The sequence below is a fragment of the Embiotoca jacksoni genome, unplaced genomic scaffold, assembly GCF_022577435.1.
Source record: "Embiotoca jacksoni isolate LCO1_2020_lvr unplaced genomic scaffold, fEmbJac1.0.p SCAF_62, whole genome shotgun sequence".
Lineage (NCBI taxonomy): Eukaryota > Metazoa > Chordata > Actinopteri > Embiotocidae > Embiotoca > Embiotoca jacksoni.
This window is the reverse complement of record NW_027185417.1, coordinates 1151750-1174784: the sequence shown is the minus strand read 5'-3', so window position 1 is coordinate 1174784 and position 23035 is coordinate 1151750. Positions and strand designations below refer to the sequence as shown.

The 23035-nt window shown below is 41.1% G+C and overlaps 1 protein-coding gene across 1 annotated transcript; it reads right to left on the bottom strand.

Moving 5' to 3' along the window:
* Positions 1-1501: 1501 nt before the first annotated feature.
* vdac1 (voltage-dependent anion channel 1) lies at positions 1502-11777 on the bottom strand. Its single transcript, XM_069174840.1, has 9 exons — positions 11676-11777; positions 9616-9685; positions 7861-7910; positions 6770-6922; positions 6505-6557; positions 5356-5583; positions 4449-4599; positions 3289-3346; positions 1502-2622 (listed from the first exon to the last, which is right to left on the bottom strand). Exons 2-9 carry the CDS (start codon positions 9680-9682, stop codon positions 2531-2533), a joined length of 852 nt encoding a protein of 283 aa, XP_069030941.1. The 5' UTR covers positions 9683-9685; positions 11676-11777; the 3' UTR covers positions 1502-2530.
* Positions 11778-23035: the final 11258 nt, after the last annotated feature.

Here is a 23035-nt window from a genome sequence, read left to right as displayed (position 1 = left end):
CCATCTTTTACAAGCAAACAAAATTCAGAAAAAGTAACGCATTCGTGTTCATTCAGAAGTGTTTTCACAGAATTTTGAATATACAGTGGTGTGAAAAAGTGTTTGTCCCCTTCCTGTTAAAACATAACTGTGGTTTATCACACCTGAGTTCAATTTCTCTAGCCACACCCAGGCCTGATTACTGCCACACCTGTTCTCGATCAAGAAATCACTTAAATAGGACCTGCCTGACAAAGTGAAGTAGACCAAAAGATCCTCGAAAGAGAGACATCATGCCGAGATCCAAAGAAATTCAGGAACAAATGAGAAAGAAAGTAATTGAGATCTATCAGTCTGGAAAAGGTTATAAAGCCATTTCTAAAGTTTTGGGACTCCAGCGAACCACAGTGAGAGCCATTATCCACAAATGGAGAAAACATGGAACAGTGGGGAACCTTCCCAGGAATGGCCGGCCGACCAAAATTACCCCAAGAGAGCAGCAACAACTCATCCAAGACGCCACAAAAGACCCCACGACACCATCCAAAGAACTGCAGGCCTCACTTGCCTCAGTTAAGGTCAGTGTTCATGACTCCACCATAAGAAAGAGACTAGGCAAACATGGCCTGCATGGCAGAGTTCCAAGACCAAAACCACCGCTGAGCAAAAAGAACATTCAGGCTCGTCTCATTTTTGCCAGAAAACATCTTGATGATCCCCAAGACTTTTGGGAAAATACTCTGTGGACTGACGAGACAAAAGTTGAACTTTTTGGAAGGTGTGTGTCCCATTACATCTGGTTTAAAAGTAACACTGCATTTCAGAACAAGAACATCATACCAACAGTAAAATATGGTGGTGGTAGTGTGATGGTCTGGGGCTGTTTTGCTGCTTCAGGACCTGGAAGACTTGCTGTGATAAATGGAACCATGAATTCTACTGTACCAAAAAATCCTGAAGGAGAATGTCCGGCCGTCTGTTTGTGACCTCAAGCTGAAGCGAACTTGGGTTCTGCAGCAGGACAATGATCCAAAACACACCAGCAAGTCCACCTCTGAATGGCTGAAGAAAAACAAAATGAAGACTTTGGAGTGGCCCAGTCAAAGTCCTAACCTGAATCCTATTGAGATGCTGTGGTATGACCTTAAAAAGGCGGTTGGTGCTGGAAAACCCTCCAATGTGGCTAAATTGCAAAGATGAGTCGGTCAAAATTCCTCCACAGCTCTGTAAAAGACTCATTGCAAGTTATTGCAAATGCTTGATTGCAGTTGTTGCTGCTAAGGGTGGCCCAACCACTTTTTCACACAGGCCAATGTGGGTTTGGATTTTTTTTTTCTCCCTTAATAATAAAAACCTTCATTTTAAAAACTGCATTTTGTATTTACTTATCTTTGACTAATATTTAAATTTGTTTGATGATCTGAAACATGTGACAAACATGCAAAAAAAAAAAATCAGGAAGAGGGCAAACACTTTTTCACACCACTGCGTAATGTGACAGAAGACGAAAAACAACCAGAAACCGGTTCAAGATATTTATTTATTTCAGGGAATGACGAGACTGTCAAGTACATGAAGCATGATTCCCGTAACCAGTTGTGGAAGACTACCATTTCCTGGCAACTGTATTGATTCTTTCCATCCTCCTTCAAAGAAGGACTGTAACCCTTATCCAGAGAAGTTCGGCTGTGACCTACTTCTGTGAAATTGACAGGTCGTTGCCTTTGTAAGACTTCTTGAGTGGATTAAACTATGCAAGACCTTCAATAAAATAATGTTTTTGCTATATGTAACAAAAGACAGGATTCACACCAAATGCACAGACACAAAAGACGAGTGAGACGCAAACACAAAATGTACACATTAGGGTGTAGTGTCTCTTAGAGCTACTCACAGCTGCTTACACCAAGGACAACTAACCCTTCCCATTGTATAATATATCAAGACAGACAGTAGAGCTCTCCAGTGCAGACGTGTTCAAATAAAACTATTTCACCACGACACCTTCTGAGTGAGGAGTGATTGCTGGTGCTAAGCTGCAGCACCATCTGGTGGAGTAAGTATTTAACTGTATGCCAACTGTGTCGAGCCCTTAATACATTTCGGGCTGATCTGTTTCAATTTCCCTTTCCGCTGGCTTGGAAAGCAGAGAGACACAAATTAAAGCGTTGTGTACGAATGTAGTGAGATGAAAAAAGTGAGGCCAACGTGGATGTACTCAAGGCTACTTTTCCCTTGCAAGCTACACAATTCAAGATCAAACTTTTTGTTAAAACGGTTGTAGTTTTGTTCTGAACTGGGCTCTAAGATTTCAAAATATGTTCCCTTAAATGGTCCTTTAAAAGTAGCAGATCGTCCCAAGAACGATTTGACCTTCATGCTGTCTTATTTCCAGCTGTAACATGTCTAGGGACAACAGGTTTTTTGTTTTTTGTTTTTTTTGTGAAGGAGAGCTAATCAACAGAGGATTTAAGATTTTTTTTTTTTTCAACTTTTTGGTGGGTAATACATGTGTGCTGGGAGAACTGGAAGGGAAGCTGCCTCATCCCTCCTACGCCTGGAACTCGAGACCAAGACCGAGCTTGTGGCCACCAGCGTTGATGTTTTTGCCATCAAGGAGAGCAGAAAGTGTCAGCTTGATGCCTGCAGAAACAGAGGCGTCATGAAAATGTGTAAATTTATCTTTTTTTTTTTTTTTTTTTTTTTTTTTTGCAACTTAATTCCTCAAACGTTACACACAGGTTTCCTGCTGAACTATTACATTTTTGACTGACTAAAGATCCTAAACATCCTGCAGCAGTTAAGCTCATCTCTCTACAATGTTGTCATTGTAGTTTACATCATGCATGTCTAAAATTTACTTCACAAATTGAGCTTTAGGTGGAATAGTCCACATACAGCCGCCATCCCAATTCCACTGCTCAGAACATTAACTTTTTTACACTTAATACACCCTCGTTAAAAAAAAAAAAAAAAAAAAAAAAAAAGGCTATTTTTGGGGATTTTAAAATGTCATGGTGTTTCAAGAACGAGGCTAAACGGTCAGTTCTGTCAGTTATATATATATATATATATATACACATGTACATACCAGATTTGTTTAGTCATATTTAGTTATTGTGGATTTGCACTGTACTTACCTACTCACTTACTACTGTATCATTACTTATTTTGCTACATTGTTTTTTTTTTTGTCTACGCTGCTGTAATCCTGCAAATTTCCCCACTGCGGGACTCATAAAGGATTATCTTATCTTATAACTATATACTGAGCTATACATTGAAGTTATATAGACACACCGCGCTCACCTGGCTTCAGAGTCTGACTATAGCCGAGACCCACGAGGCTGGAGTTGTTCACCTTGGCCTGTGTGAGAAACACAGATCAAAAATCATATCACATCACGACGCATTTATAAATTCACAGGTCCTCGTGCTCTGTCAAGAAAATCTTAACTGTGAATTCTGAAATAAATACCATAATTCAAACATGCGACCACTAATGCTGCATCTTCCACTGATAGTACCAACTCCCCTTACTTTTGGTATCAGGTACTTTTCTGGATTTTGTTTTTTCACTGCAGATAGTGCCGCCTCGAGGCGGAGGCGTTACTATAGCAACATTGCACGAAACCACCGGGACGTAGTTTTTCACATCACCTTTCACTTCTACAATAAAACATTCCACTGAAAAAGAAAATAGCTAATAAAGTTCAGTGTGGGTTTCATGTTTCTCCTCAGGACTTCAGTCTTGTGAGAGCAACGCTCTGAACACCGGCTTCATAAAACACTCGCTGGGTGCAAGACTTCAAAATGTTTGAGGAAACGTTGGATCTGCCTGTGTAAGAAACTTCTCCACTGAAGGAGGGTCAGGACACAAACTTCCACTAGTTTGTCATCCACCACTGTGAAAGCTTGTGGTCTGCAGTGTTTTCAAGTCACCTTTTTAGTTTCAGCTCAGCTCAGCTTGATGGGAACGCCGACGGAGGGGATACTAAAAATAGTACCCTCATCCACAGACAGTGGAAAACCAAATGAAAACTAGTCGAGTCGAGCCGGTACTGTCAGTGGACAAGGGGTTTGATATAGCTTCTCCTCAGAGGGGAATGTTGGTCATGTTATTAACTTGTAATAAGAGCCAGAAAATCCATTATTACATTAACAACCAATCACCCTAATGGGCTCTGCTGCAAGTGGGATTTAAGGACTAATGTGATAGACAGGACTAAATTAACCCGGGCTTTTCTGTCACAGACAGACTCCACCGACTGGCCAGTTTGAACCAGTTTCCAGCAGACCCAGCTTAGTCGGATGTATTCACATGGACTTGAGGGCATCTTTCCAAGTTGGTCTGCCAGTCGGGACATGCAGGACAGACTGTGACCCAGACATCGACATGACGACCAGTCGCGGCGCATGTTTGTTCACGTCGCAGACACCCAGAATGATTTTTTTTTTTTATTACTCACAGTGAAGGATGCATCAGGATCAATCTGATACTTGGCAGCGATGCCGAAGCGGGTGTTGCTGTTTCCGGCAGTCCAGGCGAGGTTGACAGCCGTCTCCAGCTGGTCATTCACCTTCTGGTAGATGGAGCCGCCAAACTCAGTCCCATCGTTTCTGGGGGGGGGGGGGGGGGGGGACAGCAGTTTACAAAATATTTCATCTTACCGCAATATGAAGAATGTTTCCCTAGCAGTGATATTTCCACCTTAATGTGGATTAATTATGGTATTGTGTTTTGTGAACAAGTAATACCTGACTTGCATGTGCATGCGTGTTAAAAGACTTCCTCAGCTGGGTGCACTGTCTCTGATGTAAAGCCTCCACTCCACTCTGTCTGACCTCTCATAACCACTTCCCTTGCAGACTGAAACAGAAAGGCTCAACCAGGGACACAGCAGGACACAGGACTAACACTGTGTCCCGTCCTTCCCTCTCGCTCGCTCGCTGTCTGACTCCCACTCGCTGCCTTTTCACTCACGCCTGTCAACCGCTCACTCCGTATCACTTGCAATTCAGCAAATCCCATCACCTGGGTATAAAAATAACCCGACGGGCACTTGGGTGAAGGGCAGAGAGCCAAACCGACGAGTTAGTTAGCCAGTAAACATGGCGGTCGCATGGTGTCAGGTGCTTATTTCAACACTGCTCGTTTTAATCAGTTACACTCCTACCAATTTATTCATATTTTTCTCCTCCTCGCTACTTTTAACTGGAATTTACATGAGCTGCACAAAATGAACGGTGCTGTAGTTACAGTAAACCACGCTGTTCATTAAATACCGGCGCTACAGAAAGATGGAGGAGGAGCCGCGTTGTGCCCTTTTGCCCATTTGAAACGCACGGGACAAGGGGAGGACGTGCTCGTCTTACACGTTCGTGTGGAGCTGGAACTCTTCGGTCTTGTATCCGACTGCGAAGTTGCTCTGGGTGATCCTGTTCCTGCCCGCCTCGAAGGTCATCTGGTAGCCGGCTAGCCAGCCCTCGTAGCCCACCACTCCCGCGCCATGGACGGCCGTGCCGTTGATGTCGTAGTGAACGTCGCAGCCGAGGTTGATGTGGTCGCACTTGTAGCCCGTCTTGATCTTGCCGCTCTTCTTGCTGGAGCGACGTTGGGCGGAAGAGAGCAGGTGGTTAACGTCATCCCCATAGAAAGGAACATCAGACTGAACTAAAAGAAGTGTGGTTGACGGCAAACCAGGGCTCGAGACTACCGGGCTCTGGACTGTTTTTTTTTGTTTTTTTTTAGTCAACTCAAGTCAGGTTTATTTTTATAGCACGTTTAAGCACAAGCAGGATTAAAACAGTCGAATGGACTTCATCGTGAGGAGAAATGAAGCAATAAAACAACAACAACATCGAAAATGAAAAGCAAGATTAGGCCGATGTGAAAGAGACTCGGTGACTAAAACGTCAGAGCAGATATTCCAGTGCTCTTTTCGATGAGCCCTTTGTTAACTTATTCTGTTTTATGAGGACAGTTCTTTCATGCAGACCCACCATGGCCTGCAGGCGCTGTCACAGACTCTGCTGCAGCTACTCAGCTAGCTGGCCAATGTTAACTAGTTGAGCCACTACAGTAGCTCACACTTGCACTGATTCAAACAGAGACCCACGTTACTAGATCAGTGAAGATAGTTTCCGTGTAACCTCTTTCCACGTCGTCGATTATACGTTTACTTCGTAAAATGTACGGATCCGTTTTCGAAGCTAAATAGTAAACGGTATCTTTTTTTTTTTCTCTCTGCATGTGCACCTTGTTGGTGTTTTTCCCCAAATGTGAAGCCAGCAGACATGAACCCGTTTATCTCGGCAGAGACCAAGATTGACCGAGATTCGGTTACCACCAAAAGTTCTCAGATAAACTGCTGACTGAACCTCATGTAGGACATAAATTCCTTCATTGTGCAGCTGATTTTTTTTTTTTTTTGCACCCATTCACTGTAGATTTAACGGCCTGAAACATTAACAAAAAAAAACAACACTTTTTTCAGGATATTCTGACTGTTCAGCTGTCCTTACCCAGTGTTCGGTGAGAAGGAGGAGTCAAACGTAAGCTTCAGCCCCTTTGCCAACTGTGGAAGAAGAAGGAATATTTACAACGCAGCAAATGACAGAACATCCTCGACTCAAGCGAGTTGGCCGTGTTGAATACAGAGAAAGGAAAACGTACTTTAAACGGATTTTGATTATAATTCAAAACCCAAGTTCCATTTTTAAAAAAAAATATATATAGATGACGTTTTAAAGTCGCATTTTCTATTTTCTTCCTCACACACCACATCACCTGGTCCTCAAGGGTGATCTCGGTTCCCAGAGTGTTGTCAGTGTTCCACTTCTCTGTGAAGGTCAGTCCGTGCTCCGCCCATTTGTATTTGGTCTCCAACGATCCAGCGACCTTGCTGGTCTCCGTGTTGGCGGAGCCTGTGCTGGTGAACTCCTTCACATGATAGAATCAGTGTCAGAGTCATACAAACATGTTAACCAGCTGGGCACTTTTATCACGATAAAAAAAAAAAAAAAAAAAACGTCTTTTTGTAAACGTCTTGCACCCAAACATGTTTGACTTAAGGAGTTTATATGACTGAAATGTTTGTTGTTTTTGGTCAAAGACTTAGCAAAATTTTGGAACAGAAATTTTATCCAGAATCCTGCAGATGCTTTTTCTAGGCCAATACATCACTGTGCTGTATCCCTGATGTAAGAGACCAAAGCGTCCTAGTAATGTTTTGGAGATCAAATAACCAGCTTCTTAATTATCTGCCAGGAGCATCTGAAGCTGCAGGTGTTTTCTCATGAACTCCAAACAATGTTTTCAAGGTCGTTGTCCGGACTTGCCCTTTCACGCATGCGGGACACAACGGGAAATTGTCTGTAGCAGGCGGTTTTTCACCTACTAGAAATGCTTCTTTACTGAAATCGCAGGGATTTGTTTCCAGTAATTTGATCGTAAACAACCGAGTGTCATGTCGTTCCTTGAATTTGTCGGATCGCGTCTGCGCTGGCTTTTACCGACGGAAGTTCCCAAATCTCATCGTCTCTCCAGTTAGACGTTTTTGTTGGCGTCTTTGAGGACTTTTCCAGTTTCATTTCAGTCACATGATAGAAATAGCATTATGCCCACTCGCTCGCTGTGAACCCTCCAGACAGAGACCAGCTCTATTCACACGTGGGTTCGATCAGACATGACAGAGACTTTGTACGAGGGAGCTGACAGGGTTAAGTTTAATGTCCCTACAAACTGGTTCGGACATTTGTATTCTCGCATACAGCTCCATGGTGTAATGTGTAGAAAAGGCTGTGCAGGCGTGAAAGCGCTTCCTGATGGGACGGTTGCAGCCTGCTCAGATAATCTGATAATGACTGGTGATGACTTACCAGTCCATTCTCAGACTTCGTTTTCAAGTCCAGCTTGATGAGCCCGAAGCCTGAAACAGACAAATATTTAATAAAAGATTAAAAAGATGTCTGGATGACATACAAATAGACCTTTAAATGACAACCACTCTGACAGATGTTATTAGTGGATCAGACTTCTTAAAACTCAACCTTATTTACCAATATCAACCACTTTAATGCTATTAAAATGGTTCATATTCTTACTATTAGTCCTACCCAGCAAAATGTTCTATTAAAAGTCCCTTGAGAGATTTCAAAACACATTAAACCAAAATTGTTAATAAGAGTGCAATGGAATAGCCATTATCAGCCTCCCGGGTACATTTAGTTATTTATATGCCCCTGACTAAATGTGGGCATCCATTTGATGCCGATCCTGTGGGAGCATTAGTGCTGTCAGTCATGAATAATAGCTAGAAGGTTGGTCAAACACAGCCCGACCCCATTTGTGCCCCTGCATGGCATTACGGCCACCAATTGATTCACCCAACCATGCTTCACATGACCCAGAGGTATACGGTCACTTTGCATCAAATTTGTCCAGATTCACTCATCACTGTTAATACTCATCCAAAGAGACAGTTCAAACTCCACAAAACGGTTAAATAAAATAAAATTTAAACAAACGTTTCTCCAATTTTTTTCCATTAAATGATCCTGACATACACAATTCTGCAAGACTTGTCAAGTAACCACCATGCCAAAAAAAAAATGTATAATAAAGTAATATCACATGCAAATATTTTTTTAAGATCTTTTACTTGGTGGGTAAATATCAAGTTGGATGAAACGGCCGAACTGCTCCCTCACGGTCTGCCCTTTAGAGCGGCCGTTAATGCGAACGGGGTCTCCGGACAGCAAGCACCGAAGCTGTGAGCAGCGGAGTCGAAGCTAAACTGCACAGTAACAAATTACAGTCACTGGGAAGCCTGCAGTGATTCGGCGTCGATTGTTCGTATGAATCAGTCTGCTGCGAGAATCGGGACTTCCCCAGACACTCAGTGGACATGATTCAGAAACCATCGGAGCATGGCTGAGTGTGTGTGTGTGTGTGTGTATGAACACAAACACAACACAGGGACATCCGCTCCGAACCGCAGGCTCGTCACGACGCCGCAACATGTGTTCAGCTACCGGTAAACTTTACACCGGGGCTGCCATTGGTTTGAGCGAACTGCTTTCATTGGCCATCGTGTTTACATCGTGCGGTGTGCAGGCGCTGGATTTGTACAATGCCTGAGGGGAAGGTGTTGTATCAAACCTGGCGAGAAATGTTGTTGATTACTTCACAGTAAAATATAGAGAGTGACAAACCGTTAAATATTTCTTCCAATGACAGCAGGTATAACAAAGGATCATGTAAAGAAGGAGTGCAAGTAAAAAATAGAAATAAGCCACTCTCCGGCTACTCTCTTCAATGAAACAACATAGAAAAACTGGAGGAAGCTAAAATGCAATCATTTTTATATTTAGAATAACATTAGTGCAACAGCTGCCTCGCCGGTCAGCTTCGCCTCTGTCATAATGCAGCGCTGAATATTTTCCCCATCTGTCAAGTTGCACAGTACCACGATGACGCAAAGAGGATCATTTCGTAAAATATTTAGCGTCTCAGAATTGCCTTCAGGATGCAGTAACGTAAGCTGCGCGTCTTGGCAGTGTTTTGCTGCGGCGCAACTGTTCTCCTCCAAATCACACTGCCCCTAAAAGCACAACAGGCTACTTGTTGCTTACCGTATCCCTTGGTAAAAACATCCTTGGCAGACTTTCCAAGGTCAACGTAGGTGGGAGGTATGGCCATTATCTGAGAACGGAGAGGAAGTGGTCAGAGCAGAAACCAACATTTGCAACGGTCTTTGTATAAAAACAACATCCTGCTGTCTCTCCCCCCACCCACCCCCACCCCCCACCACCACCCACCCACCCCCCAACCCCCCTTTGGTGTTACAGCTTTACAACAGCAAGAGCTCAAAACACAACAGAGAAACAGTCGCAGAGAAACAGACTGACAGATCGGATGTGATGTGCCCCGGAGAGTGCAATGCCGCCGAAAGACGAAGGCAGAAGGGAACACAGAGACTCTCAGACCTGCACACTCGCGTTCCTTCAAACCTGCACTCGTGATGACACGAGTCGCCGGCTGGTGTGCAGGTACCACGTTTAACTATTAATTTCCAGTGTTTTGAGTTTCAAAGAATTACAATTAAAAGCTTATCCATGACATTAAGAACCCTTTTTAGCCACGGTCTCTTCTTCAGACCACTAAAGGAAAGACAAAAGGTCATTTTGTCACGACTGTGATTTTCCTTCATTCAAATCTGATGTTTCAAAGCGGAAGACGCCACGTTTAGAAAGGACAATGAGGGCCACAGACTGAGGCACAAAGCAGACCCTTTGCTAACCCTCTGAATTGTGAGCGACTCTTTGTCCTTCAATTTCGTGAACAGCCTGTTGTGCAAGACATTTCATCATCGGGACAGTCACAGGTACGCTTTTTCAATAGCACAACAGTTATCGAGGTACAGTAGTTGCGCAGGAATATCGATAACATACACGTGAATATTGATAGTAGATAGAACAGGAATTTTGAAGAGTTGAGTGAAATGATTAAGCCACACAAGTTCTCCGTTACCATTTCTTAAATCCCAAGAAGGACAACTATTTTAAAGTAGCGCAATACCCAATATTTTAAAGACATTTTAAACCGCACCCGATCTTAGTGGCGTTATAAAACCTGAAAGATACATGAAATTCTACCAAATTGACAATACATGCCATGCATATCCACACCTGCTCTTCTTCGATTAAATCACCATAATTACAGCCTAAATCTTGTCCCTAAAATTCAATACTCGTTTCTTCCCTTCCAGGTATCTACAGTGTCTGCTAACACACACACAGAGAGAAATAGTTCACCCATTAAGCATTTCGGGCACATGCAATCTGCCAGTTCTCCTACTGTGCATGTGTGGTTTTTATAGCTTCTACATGGCTGAAGGCAGGAATGTCAAAGGCTGCAAAGGACGAAGGACCAGGACAGCCCTGCATGCAATGACAGCTTGTCACTGAGGTGTCCTGAGGGGGAAACCTTAGAGGCTTCTAACTTTATATATATATTATTATATATATATATCAAATAACTTTAAAAGAACATCTCATGATGTTATCAGGATGAGGATTATTCCTGAAATTTAACCCAGCACCTGTTTCGATGTCTGCCCTTCAGCACCGGCTTAGTTGTATGTCTACTTGATGAGAAATTCAGCTGAGACAAGAGGGGACAATTCATTTTTTTAAAAAACAGTCTCGTCTCGGACAAAGAGGTTGTTTTTTGTTTTGTGTTTTTTAAATGAAGGCGAGCATCTCCTCCTGCACCTCGCCTGCTGCTGCCGGATTAGCATTAGCTCGCTGTCAAAGGTGGACAGCGGGCAAGTGTCAACGAGGAGACACTATACTCCCCGTCAGGCCGTCGGGCAACGCAAAAAAAAAAAGGCTTTAAACCGTCAGTGGAGCTAAAACATCTTTATTTACTCGCCTCCTCCTCCTCCTCCTCCTCCACCTCCTCTGAACTTGCCAAATGACCGCACCGCAATTAGCCACCGAGCTTAGCAGCCTGTGAAAGTAAGCGGGGCCTGAAGCGTCCCGCTTCGGTTAAAAACCGATGGATGAGACGTCAACAAAAAACAAAAAAAACGACCCACCGGTGGTAGTAACGAAACTGTGCGGTAAAAGCAAAACCCCTCCTCCTCCTCCTCCTCCGTGTTATTATTTCAGGATGAGATAACATAACGTACCTCTCTGCGTGTTCCGGTCCGAGCTGAGAAGGCGCCTGACAACTGCACAAAGGGAGGAGAGACCAGGGAGGTGCTGCTGCTGCTGCTGCGTCACGTACGTTACGTTACAAGTCACGTACGCTACGTCACAAGTCACGTAAGCAGCGGCGTCGTCGTCGTCAAAGATACGATATTCGATGAAAGAGCGAGATGGTTCACTCCCGATCCGAGCACCCTCGCCGAGTCCAGGCGGCGTTGGTAAAGGGGAAAAAGTAAAGAGGAATCTCACAAGAGCAGACTTCTTATTTCGTAGCGGTCATTTCACTTACATTTAGTGAAGAGCTACGCATCCCATTTTGTGCTTCTACTGCTTCTCGTGTTTCACTAAATTTGACTGTGGTAGTCTGTTCCTTTTTTTTTTTATTTACACATAAACTATTATCCGCTTATAAAAAATGTGATTCGTCGGTATGAATCTAAACTCACGATAGCAACGATAGACAACTCCACAATGGCTCGCGACGATTTAAAAAGACTGCTAACACGAGAGTGCTATAATCACAAAACGGAAATAGCAGGGAGGTATTATCTTGCTCTGACAGCATGACCTTCGGAAACGGTGGCCTCCTAGCTGGACGCATGCGCAGTTTCCTACAGCCGGCACGCAACTGCCGCAGCATCACTGGGAGAGGTCCCGTCAACAGCTGATTGGAGATCAGATTGCTGCACTTTCACAACCAATATAATCCCATACGTGCTGTTCACACATACTGTTCCTGAACAGTACAGCATCTGTAATGTTACATCACATCTGTACGCCACAAAACCGAAGAGGAGTTGACCTCTACTGTATAACGACAGGGATTCACCACCTGCGAGTTTTCAACAATGACTTACTCTCGTTTTACACTGGCCTACATTAACTCTACAGGGAGGACATGGTCACTAAGATAGAGCTCATATAACCACCCATTAAATCATTTGAAAGCAGTATTTTTAAAGTCAACTTTTTAAATTCTACATCTCATATAGGTTAACATTGTATTTCTAAATATAATATAACAATATAATATAATATAATATAATATAATATGATAAACATACATCGATTTTTATTAATAATACCACTTTATGTATTAAATAAAATTCTGAACACAAGACTTGAGAATATTTTTGCATGGTACTATTACAACTTTTGCTGAGGGTTAGGAGGGTTGCTTGTTTACGCCACAATATTACAGCGTATATGACGAAAATACTTACCTGCCAGGTAAATAGGACATAATTGTAACAATGTCAGTCTTCGAATCTGACAGAAAATAATTTAAAAGGGTATCTACATTAAGATTACACATTGCAGATCTGTAAACAAGTCTCTATCAAACAGCGTGCCTCATGACACAGATATTGACTCGCAGGAGAAAGAGTTTTGCAGTTGTAACCAACATATTATTCATGACGCATCCTTTAAAATTGTTCTTGGAGGAACTTGGGTCTTGCCTTAACCTCCCGGTTGTGGATGGAAAGCATGTTTTGCCGTTTTGTTCAACTTTATATGCAGGATTTCACAGAAACACAGCCGTGTGGTTGAGTTCAGGGAACGTTGCCAAAACCTTAAACTGCTTCCTTTGCAATGACTGCAGCTCGTAGCAAAAAGCTTACAATGAGACACCCCATGTCACTGTTTCTTAGAACTGTAATTTGCACGTTACTTTCTCAAAACGACTGAATTATTGAAAATTGAAACCGCGGATAAATAAAACTTCCCCTGCCTGATATATGGTCGGCGACTGAAATCCCCTGATGTGAAAACAGCAGATCAGTAAATTACAGTCAGCCACAAACCAAACCCTTCGTGAGTCAGTCTGTGGTCGGTTTAACACGTTCTTTGGTGAAAAGTTTGAGGACAAAACAACCCATCACAATATCTTTTCTGCAGTCTGAACTGGGGAAACAAAACAAAAAGACACTGAACCTCTGCTTGAATTTAAACATTTGGCCAGTAGATGTCAGTGTTGGTAACCATCTATTAAACTTCAACTCGCTCCTGTCAGTAAGTTCTGGGTATTTCAGAGAAATGTTCTGTGTGTTTCATGAGTCAGTTTTTCACTGTTTTCCCCAGTGTGATTTATGATATGTTGGAGCAAAATTTTAAATTTGTAAATCTATCCCCAAAAAATACAATTAAAACAGCACTGTTTATTTTTAACACACTTAAAGCAATAGTTTTAGCAATTAATTTCACAAAACAGGGTCTAACTGTATATAAAATATAGTTGTTTGTTATTTAAAATTTTACTGTTGTCATCATTGTAAAAATAAAATACAATGTTTTGAACTTCTCTTTTTTTTCCACATTGAGCTTTAAGACACTTCTGAACTGTGCATTCAAAGTTTGCACTCGCATAATATTTGACTACGTTTTGCTTTACTTGAGTGCTCCATTTTAGGGATTTTATTTGGTTAAAGACTCAACAGCAAGTGAAATATTCTTCTCACACACATTTCTCAAAAAGCTTACACTGACGTGATTCTTTATGGGCAAGGATTAACATGCAAAATATTTCGTTTATAAGATTAAATTAGAGAGAAAAGTCAAAGCCAAACACATTTTTTCATTTGCCAGGAGGTCTTTATATTGAATTTTGTAAGTGCATTGAATATTAAATAAGGATTAGTAAATTACCCCTCTCAGTCAACTATTGACTTTAAGTAACTTTTGCCTGTGACAAGCTGCAGCAGACAGACTTATCTGTTTTTTAAAAGCTTTAGAAACTTTGAGACTGTTACTTTTTTAGATAATATTCTTTGAATAATGCCAACTGGCTTTATTGCGCACTTAAAAAATAATTATTTAATATGATTGTGGTTTTTGGCACAATATTAATGCAATGTCATTAGAAAATGTATTGTTTTCAAGATATAGCAAAACCAATAATGATAGCAGTGATTAATAACATTAATTAAAGTCAAAATTGCAAACAGCGTGGCTCATAAATAAAAGGAACTGCCTCGGGGACAGATGAGGAGATATCACCCATTCTTTACTCCTTCACCAACATCCACAGCTTGTCGTCATTAAGCAAACATATTTAACTTATTTCCTGATGTGTGTTTAGGAGTTTCCATCTCTGTTTTATATTCTTGCATCGCTGAATCTCAAGTAACATTTAATCAACAACTAGTAACATGTTTGTCGCCTGTCGGTCGCCTTCAGAGGCAGCCAAAATTCGTTTCTAGATTATCCTCGAGTCATATCTGGATGCTCTGCTTTCATCCCCCAAGCTTCAAAGCCAACGCTATGCTCACTTCAAACAGCCGTCACCGAGTGCCAGTCAAACCCCGCTCCAGAAGACAACAAACACTGCAGAAAATGTTAATCAACCCGGCCCAAGCATCACCAAAGTAAATAAAATAAATTGTAAACAGATGCCATGATCTGCAACATATGGATAAATAAGGCAACATGTCATCTTTCGTCTTATTTTCTAATTCAGTGGTTCACACAGGGTCCAAAACTCCTCTGCCTCTTCCACTTCCCTCCATCCCATCCATCCCAAACCCTCTCGTATGAGTCAGTGACTTCACTGCCTGCTGCATGCTTTTTTTTCCAGCTCACAGTGGAAGTCCATAACCCAGAGTGTGGTTAATACAGGACCGTAAATCACTTCGCTCGTGCTCAAACAGTCCAAGACCAGTAACCTTTTTTACCTTCTTATCCTCAGGATCGAATGCATCGTTTAGCACGCTCAAAAGGTTTTCAGTAAAACATTTAACGGTTCAAAGTTTCCACTTCTTGAAATTTGGAAAGATTTCTGCCATCAAATGGGATGGTGAAAGAGATGACAGGTCCAAATGGATGAATAAAATCACTCATTCAGTCACTGGGCACAATCCAAAACTATCAAAATGAAAACTACTGATGCAAAGAAAATGAACTCTTTCACTGTAAGACAATATTTGCGCAGGTCAGGACTCATAAAACATTACAACAAAATGTATTACAGTAGCCTACCATCGTTGTGTGAGACTACGGACAAAAGAAATATGTAGAAATCATCATCATTGTTATGTTAAGTAATTGTTTTTTCTTCTAATGTGGATAACGTGCACATGTGTTTGTTGTCTCCATCCTTGTTGTATTTTAATGTAGCCTATTGAATTAATTTAATTAGATGGTCAGTGAGTTAACTGTAACTACTAATAGTTAATCCCTCTTTGTTCAGGATAAATAACCAACCACATCTTGTTCTGGGACCAGCCCACTGATGTAATGTCTAGAAACTGGAACAATGGGTGTGCGTTTCTCTCAACAACAGGGACACTGTATGTTTGTGTTTATTTTTTTTTTCCCCTCCTCACATTGTTGAGAAAAGAAACAGTGAGGCACTGTTAGCTTTGGACAATCTAGAAACGAATGAATGGATGTGAGGCTTTAATTTTGTTTCACGCAGTTCATCTACGAAGTCTGTGTCTCTCTGGGTGATAACTTCCTGTTTTATTTTGAAATCCTTCACCTGCTATTTTAAACACATGAGCGCGAGTGTGACAACACGTAGTTGCTAAATGAATACACCAACAAACAAACAAAAACAGTATAAAAAATATATATATAGTGTGAAACGCTGGAAACGACTCACGCGTTTTGTCTCCGGACCGGAAGGGGCGGGGCCACCGAATAAACTTCAAACCGTGGAGGAAAACAAACACCGGCATTACAGCCTGCACAAGTGCTACTATATTTGTCGTTGCGTGAAAGGTGTCCGTATATTTATTGTGTGCATGAAACGAGGGGCCCCGCAAACACGTTCATTTGTAGAAAAGTGATCCAATTCAGCTGCAAATATTTTTGGCATGATGCGTTCAAATGCAACAATGATCGTTTCCGGTACGTGCACCAGGACTTTTGCTGGATTGGACGCAACACTACCCTGTCACAATTCAAGCACTTCACAAGTGAGTATAGTAGGTTATATGCAGCCGACGATGAAACGTGTAAATGTTCTTTGTGTAAGTCGACTGTAGAGCCAGATTTCCCGCTACGGTTTAATTTCCCGCCAGTTTCTGTACCACACCTGTGTCTTATTACCCGGTCAGGTAGTTGTGCATCTAAAGTCCAGCCTGTTCATCTCCCAGTTTCCAGATGTTATGGTGGCTTGTGGTAGGGCTTAAGTCCACCTGATAACCACATCTTTTATCTGTCTGTTTATTTCCACTTGTGTTTTTGAACGTTGCCTTTTTGAATTCTGCTGGAGCCTACATCCTACGTATTCATCGGATTGCCTTATTTCTTGTTGATACCGAGCCCTTTCGGGAGGAAAACAAACAAACAAAAAAAAACCCCAATGTGCCGCGTCGGTGTCGTGCACCCGTGTCGTAACAGGTGCCTCGGTTATAAAAGCTCACTTCAAAGCAGAAAACCAGGTGCTAACAAGCATTTTTTTTTTTTTTTTTTTTTTTTTTTTTTCTGTCACGCGTTGCAATTAACTCGACATAAAACTTCATACACTTGTTTGGTTTTTGTTTTGTTTTGATCAGGACCACTGTTTATAAGTGGGTGACATGATAGGAAAAGTGAGAGACGCATCCTTCCTGTCTGAACTTTGGTAAATACATTGGAGGTATGAGAAAATGTCAAGGCGCGACTGTGGTCAGAGCGCTGCAGTGGAGCAGTGACTCATCTGAGTGTTTGTGTACAAGAGAGGGAGGGAGGGAGGGAGACAGCGATGTCGTGTTTGTGTGTGGCACTCTACACGGAGCAGATGCAGCGATCTTTATCTCTCATTCATGGCGTCCAAGGAAATGTAGCGTAAGCTGGTTTACAGTCATTTTCTCGGTATCTGCCTGGCAGAGATGTGCTGATAATCACTGCCATGTCGCTCGAGCAGCCACCTGCCGCCTTGTTCTGTGAAAACTCAGATAATGCTGTAGCGTTGCCCAATAGTACTCGTGTTGCACTGCTGCTTCATCGATTGCCTCTTGTGTATGACATAGTTGCTCTGTGCGACTGGTATGATCCAATAAGCATGTGGCACAGAGAGACGCCGCTGCAGCAAAATAATGGGTGAAAATGAGATGAAATAAGTTGCACGTATATCAATTCATAGTGGAAGATAAACCTAAATTCAATTAGATCGCAAATCGCAGCTAAAAAACGATAAAGTATAAACTTTATTTAAACTTTTCCTTTTACAAATGTTTACAGGACTTATTTGGTTTTTCCTGGCTGCACCGCGACCAAATGTTGATTTTAAAAGTGTGCACACCTGGTCTGGCTTTGTTCAAAACTTCATGTGAACAGACATATAAACACTGGTATGGTGCTAAGTGTGACACTTTCAGTGTCAAATGAACGCTGGCAGTTCAGCCTTTCAAAGATGGCACCTTCAAAGGAACACCTCTCGTAATGACAGAGCTCCGCTGAGAGGGGGGCTGAGCCACCACCACCCATGGTTGTTTAAGGCACTTTGGAGGGGGGGGGGGAGGGGGGAACGTCCACCAGATGACATGCAATACTCCAAATAAGTCCAAGTGAAGCCTATACATCGGGCCAAGAAAAGCTTATCCAGCTTCTCCTCTGATTCACATCTGCCGCCGATGATCATAAAATGAAGCCACAGACTTGGCAGGGTGAGGGGAGCCGTGCCCCTGCCAGCACTTTCACCACAAACTATCAAACTGCCACGCCGAGCCTATACTGCACCCGGCATCAATGTGTGTACAGAATACTGGATTCTGTAATCAACACATTCTCCATATTCTCCCCCTCAGGTGCCTTCGCCAACATCAAAGGGAGGTAAAGGATGGTGTGGTATCTCTGTTCGCCTGTGCCTTCCACTGTATAAAACAGCCCGGCTTTCAGCCCCAAGACACAGGCGGGGAGCAGCCGAGGAAATTCAATTTCATGACTGCCACGTCGCTACCTGGCAGGTAGGGCTGTGGTTCGTGTGTTTTGCAGGTTTCGCCTGCACCCGGTAGCGAGCTGATCACACCAAACGCTTATTTCAAACCATGGGATCAGATATGAAAATCTCTGTGCCAAAGATCCAAGTTTTTAGGATTCTGTTCACAGCAGAGGTGGAAAAAGTCGCAAGATGTCACTCAATTAGACTGGGAAGTTGACAGTATAAAAGTACTGAAGGAAAGAAATAAGGCAAAATGAACTGGTAGAAAGAAAGTAAGGTAAATGTGATCCTTGAAAACAACAAAAACACATTGTATATTTGCCATGAAACAAAACATGTACAACAATATCCTTTTTATTAACAAGCTCACAAAATAAAGTAAATTCTTCAAACTGAAATTCATTTCCTCATCTTAAAAGACTGACGTTCCAATAACAATCGCCGCATTTTTTAATATTTAAAATTTTCCAAGGTCTCGTAAAGATGTACTACCCTCTATAACTTTTGAACATACTTAAGTGAATTTTGTGAAAACAAAAATTCTTAAATTTATTTGGTAATGATTACTGTCCTTCATTTCTTCTCAATTATGGTTGTAATCATAGACTATATATAATAGTGGATGTGGCTTCCGGGTCTTAAAAATGAGGCCATTGCAGAAGGGCTTCAAGATGCAATACCCCCCCGAGTGCCACTAGAGGTTGGCTTTGAAACGCCGGCTCCATAGACTCCCATTCAACTTGTCTCAGGGAAAAGTTTTTCCACAGGTCATTTTGGTGTCGTTAGGTAGTCACTCCTACGTATTAGTTTTCTGCCGGTGCATCTGAAAACAATTCCATCATTAATTTTTTTTGGAGGCGTGTCTGTTTGACTGACAGGCTGATGGCGCGGTCACGTTTCCACCATCGATGAGCGGGAGGAAGTATCGTCGGGTTTCCACTCAGATCGAACAAACAAGATGGCGAAGGCCGATATCAAACACAAGGCTTCCAAACGGCAGTTTACAAACCAATGGCTGACGTCACTGTTGGTTTCCAAGCTTTTGCAATCCAACTTTATATTATGTGCTTTTCTTGCCAAAGTATGTAATCCGCGTACCTTTTAAAAGAAAGTGGTTCTTTCAAACTTATACACATTTTTTTATTTAATTAAGCAGCTGAATATAACTAAATCAAAGTGTAAAGCAATGACTTCAAAAGCCACTTTATCAATTTAATATTAATGTTAAATAATTCAATTAAAATTGTCCTTTGAGTTTTGTTTGATGAGGTATTGTTTCTCACCTGTGTGGTTTTGCTGAATGATCTCTGCTGCTCTTTGACACTTTGCTCAAAAACATTAAAGTTACTGTGGTTAATCACCGGAGCGAAGGCCCAGAGAGAGAAGCAGCGCACCGAGTGAAAATCCCTGGCACCAAACGTCAAGCCCCGAGCTACTAACCTTGGTGCGCTTTTTGATCCCGACTTGAATTTCACATCATAAAAATCAACAAAATTGGCTTTTATCTTCTCAGGAGTACAGCCAGATACTGAAAGGCAGATGAATGCTTTTATCACCAACAGTCTCGACTACCATAGTGCACTTTTCTTTTCTGGAAAATACAAGATAAATTGCAAATGCACAAGCAGATGTTTCATGGGGTGCCCATTAGTTTTAGATTTCAAGTCAATTCAGTAGATGCCTAACACCACCTGCTCCTAATGTTCCCCCTAGATCTTAAGGAATCAAGTCTTTTATTTACTTTATTTGAACTGTTCTTTTTTTTTTTCTTTTTTTTTTACTCCACTTAGCAATTATGTTTAAATTCAGTGGGTTGTTTAATCTTTATTGATTTCATTTTTACAGTATTGTTTCTTTATTTAATGACTACTCCACAGACCTTTTTACAAATTCCCCTCACACTTGCAATCTTGCACTAAAAGCCCACCTTTTTTTTTTTTTTTTACTGTATTTGACTATTCATGCATTTTATATAAATGCACATGTAGAGAATCACAAAATTGTATTTCCTGGAGTGACATTCTTTCGATTTCACGTCAGCATGAATGAGACAAAAAAAAACAAGGTTTTTTCCTTTTTCAAGGATAATTTGACATTTTGAACTGGAGTCTAGTATGTTGCCATGTGACCTCGTGTATAATTTGTGTTAAGCAACCTGTGGCAGAACTTTAGTCAGCGCTTAAATCATTTTATGACAATTAAAAGACAAAATATGAGTTGAATCTTTCAGTTGTGTTTACATGGTACTGCTTTGTAGCATTAATATGAAATGCTTTGGCAATATCAAATCACTTTTGTAATTTCAAATGTCAAAACTTCACTTTGAACCTCAAAGTTAATTCCATTCACAGAGCTCTGCTACCTGAAACGAGGTTACAGTTTATTATACTGAAGTAGTACAAAGATTTTTTTGGGTTTTTTTTCCATAGGGGTGTCTGATCAGTGCTGAGATCTTTCAGTGGTTGTGTAATTCGGTATGTCCTCAAAAAACCCGCCTTGATGTCTTCACAGAGCTTCTACTGTTCGATGTGAAGAGCTCTTTCAACTCAAAAGAGGTATGAGGAAATCAGACGGCGCTATTGTCTGGGCGTAAAATTTGCTGTTGTGTTGAGATGCTAACGGTTAAACCCAAATGCCATGGCCCACCTCGAGCTAACGTACAGGCAACCGCAAAACATACAATCACCCACTCTTGAACAAGACACGCCCACCCGGAGGCACAGACACGTATATCAGACACCTAATCTAAACTATTGTATCTACGTCTTTTAATACCAGAAAGTTCTCCATAAAGATGAGTTGAACATATTTTTGTTAGATATGTGTGTGGAAAGTGATAAAACGCACATCGTCATTTCATAATCACAAACCTCTCTGAAATATAAACTCATTATTGAAGGTACATATTGTGACGCTAGAGGCAAACAAAAATGTGTCTTTTTTTTTTTTTTTTTTTTAACCTTTATTTGGCCAGAAACAGTCCACTGAGAACAAATACTCTATTGAAGGAACACGCTGTTCACAATCGCATTACAATTACACACATTCGCACTTGGAAGCTGCCCAGTCCAACCAGTGTAATCTGCCAAATACAAAGCATTTGTGTTTTGGAAAGTCCGTTTTTGGGGTGTAAAAATGGCGTCGTGCAGTCGATACAAAAAGCAAATTAAAAATATCTTGTTTAGTCAACTTAATGCAGATGTGGTCTGCAATCAGTCAAACTTTATTTGTACAACAACTTTCATGGAGGTTGGTGCTTTAAAGATGACAAGACGAATCATGTACAAACAGAGAAATCATAAAGGTTAGATAATACACCAGACAAAAGACGTTGATTAAAGGTAATAAATGCGAGGTTTTTATTTAAAAATGTATAGATAATGACACTTTCAGCAGCCCTCAGATCGTTGTGCAGACTTTTCCAACACTTCAGAGCTTAAAAACTAAAAGTCGCCTCACCCAATGCTTTTTGTCCCGCACAAAGAAAATGTAAAAACTAGAAAAAAAAGAAAACAAAATTCTGAATTGTTATGAAAAGTGACATGCAACTGTTTTCCATAAAAATGAAATGGACATAATCCTTCTAGTCCTATTCATTTGAACAGCAGGGTTCTGAATCAGTGTTAGGAATGGCTTTCAGCTCAGGCTTAACATTTTATGTAAAAAGCTAAATGAACACCGAGACAAAATTAGTGTTTCAAAGTGGGATAGAGAAGTTTCCAATTATTTGGGGTTTGTTTATTTATTTCAAAAAACAAACTTGTGGGCAATAGAAAGCCAATATTCCACTGTCTGTTAGTGAGCTCCTGCTGCTCTCAACTCGGCTCTAGAGTTTATATTTCATCAAATCAATTGTTTCCTAAAACAAGGAATTCTTCAGCCTCTTAATACTTGAGGGCCATGCGAGGTTTTTACAGTGCATCATTGACAAATAGGGGTCCTGATCATGAAAGACATCTAATTTGAGCTAATACTGTACAATATGTTCATACACAATGTGCACAACAATTTTGTAAAGTTTGCAACATTCTTTTACAGAACTCAACGAAGTTTGTAGTGTAGAAAAAGACCCACAAACCCATTCAGAACTTCTGGTTTTTATTATCTAAGTACTTATTTTATTGTACAGTATTTAACAGGTAATTTGACTATAAAGACCAAAGAAGTCTGGGGTTTAGGGCCTGTCTAAAATTTCCATCTTTTTTTTTTACAATCTCAAACATCACTAACTGCATCCAGAAAGTTCTCCTTAAGGCAAATTTTAATTTTTAAAAATCATTTATGTGGCAAGTTGTTCAAAGAAGCTTAAAAAACAGCAAAACTATAAAAAAAAAAAAAAAAAAAAAAAAGACATCAAATTAAACTATGAATAAAAGAGTTTATAAAAAGCAAACAACAGTTTCAGAATATATGACTATTTTGATATCTTCCCAGGGAACAAAACAAAACTTACTGTGTTTATCTTTTTTTTAAAGA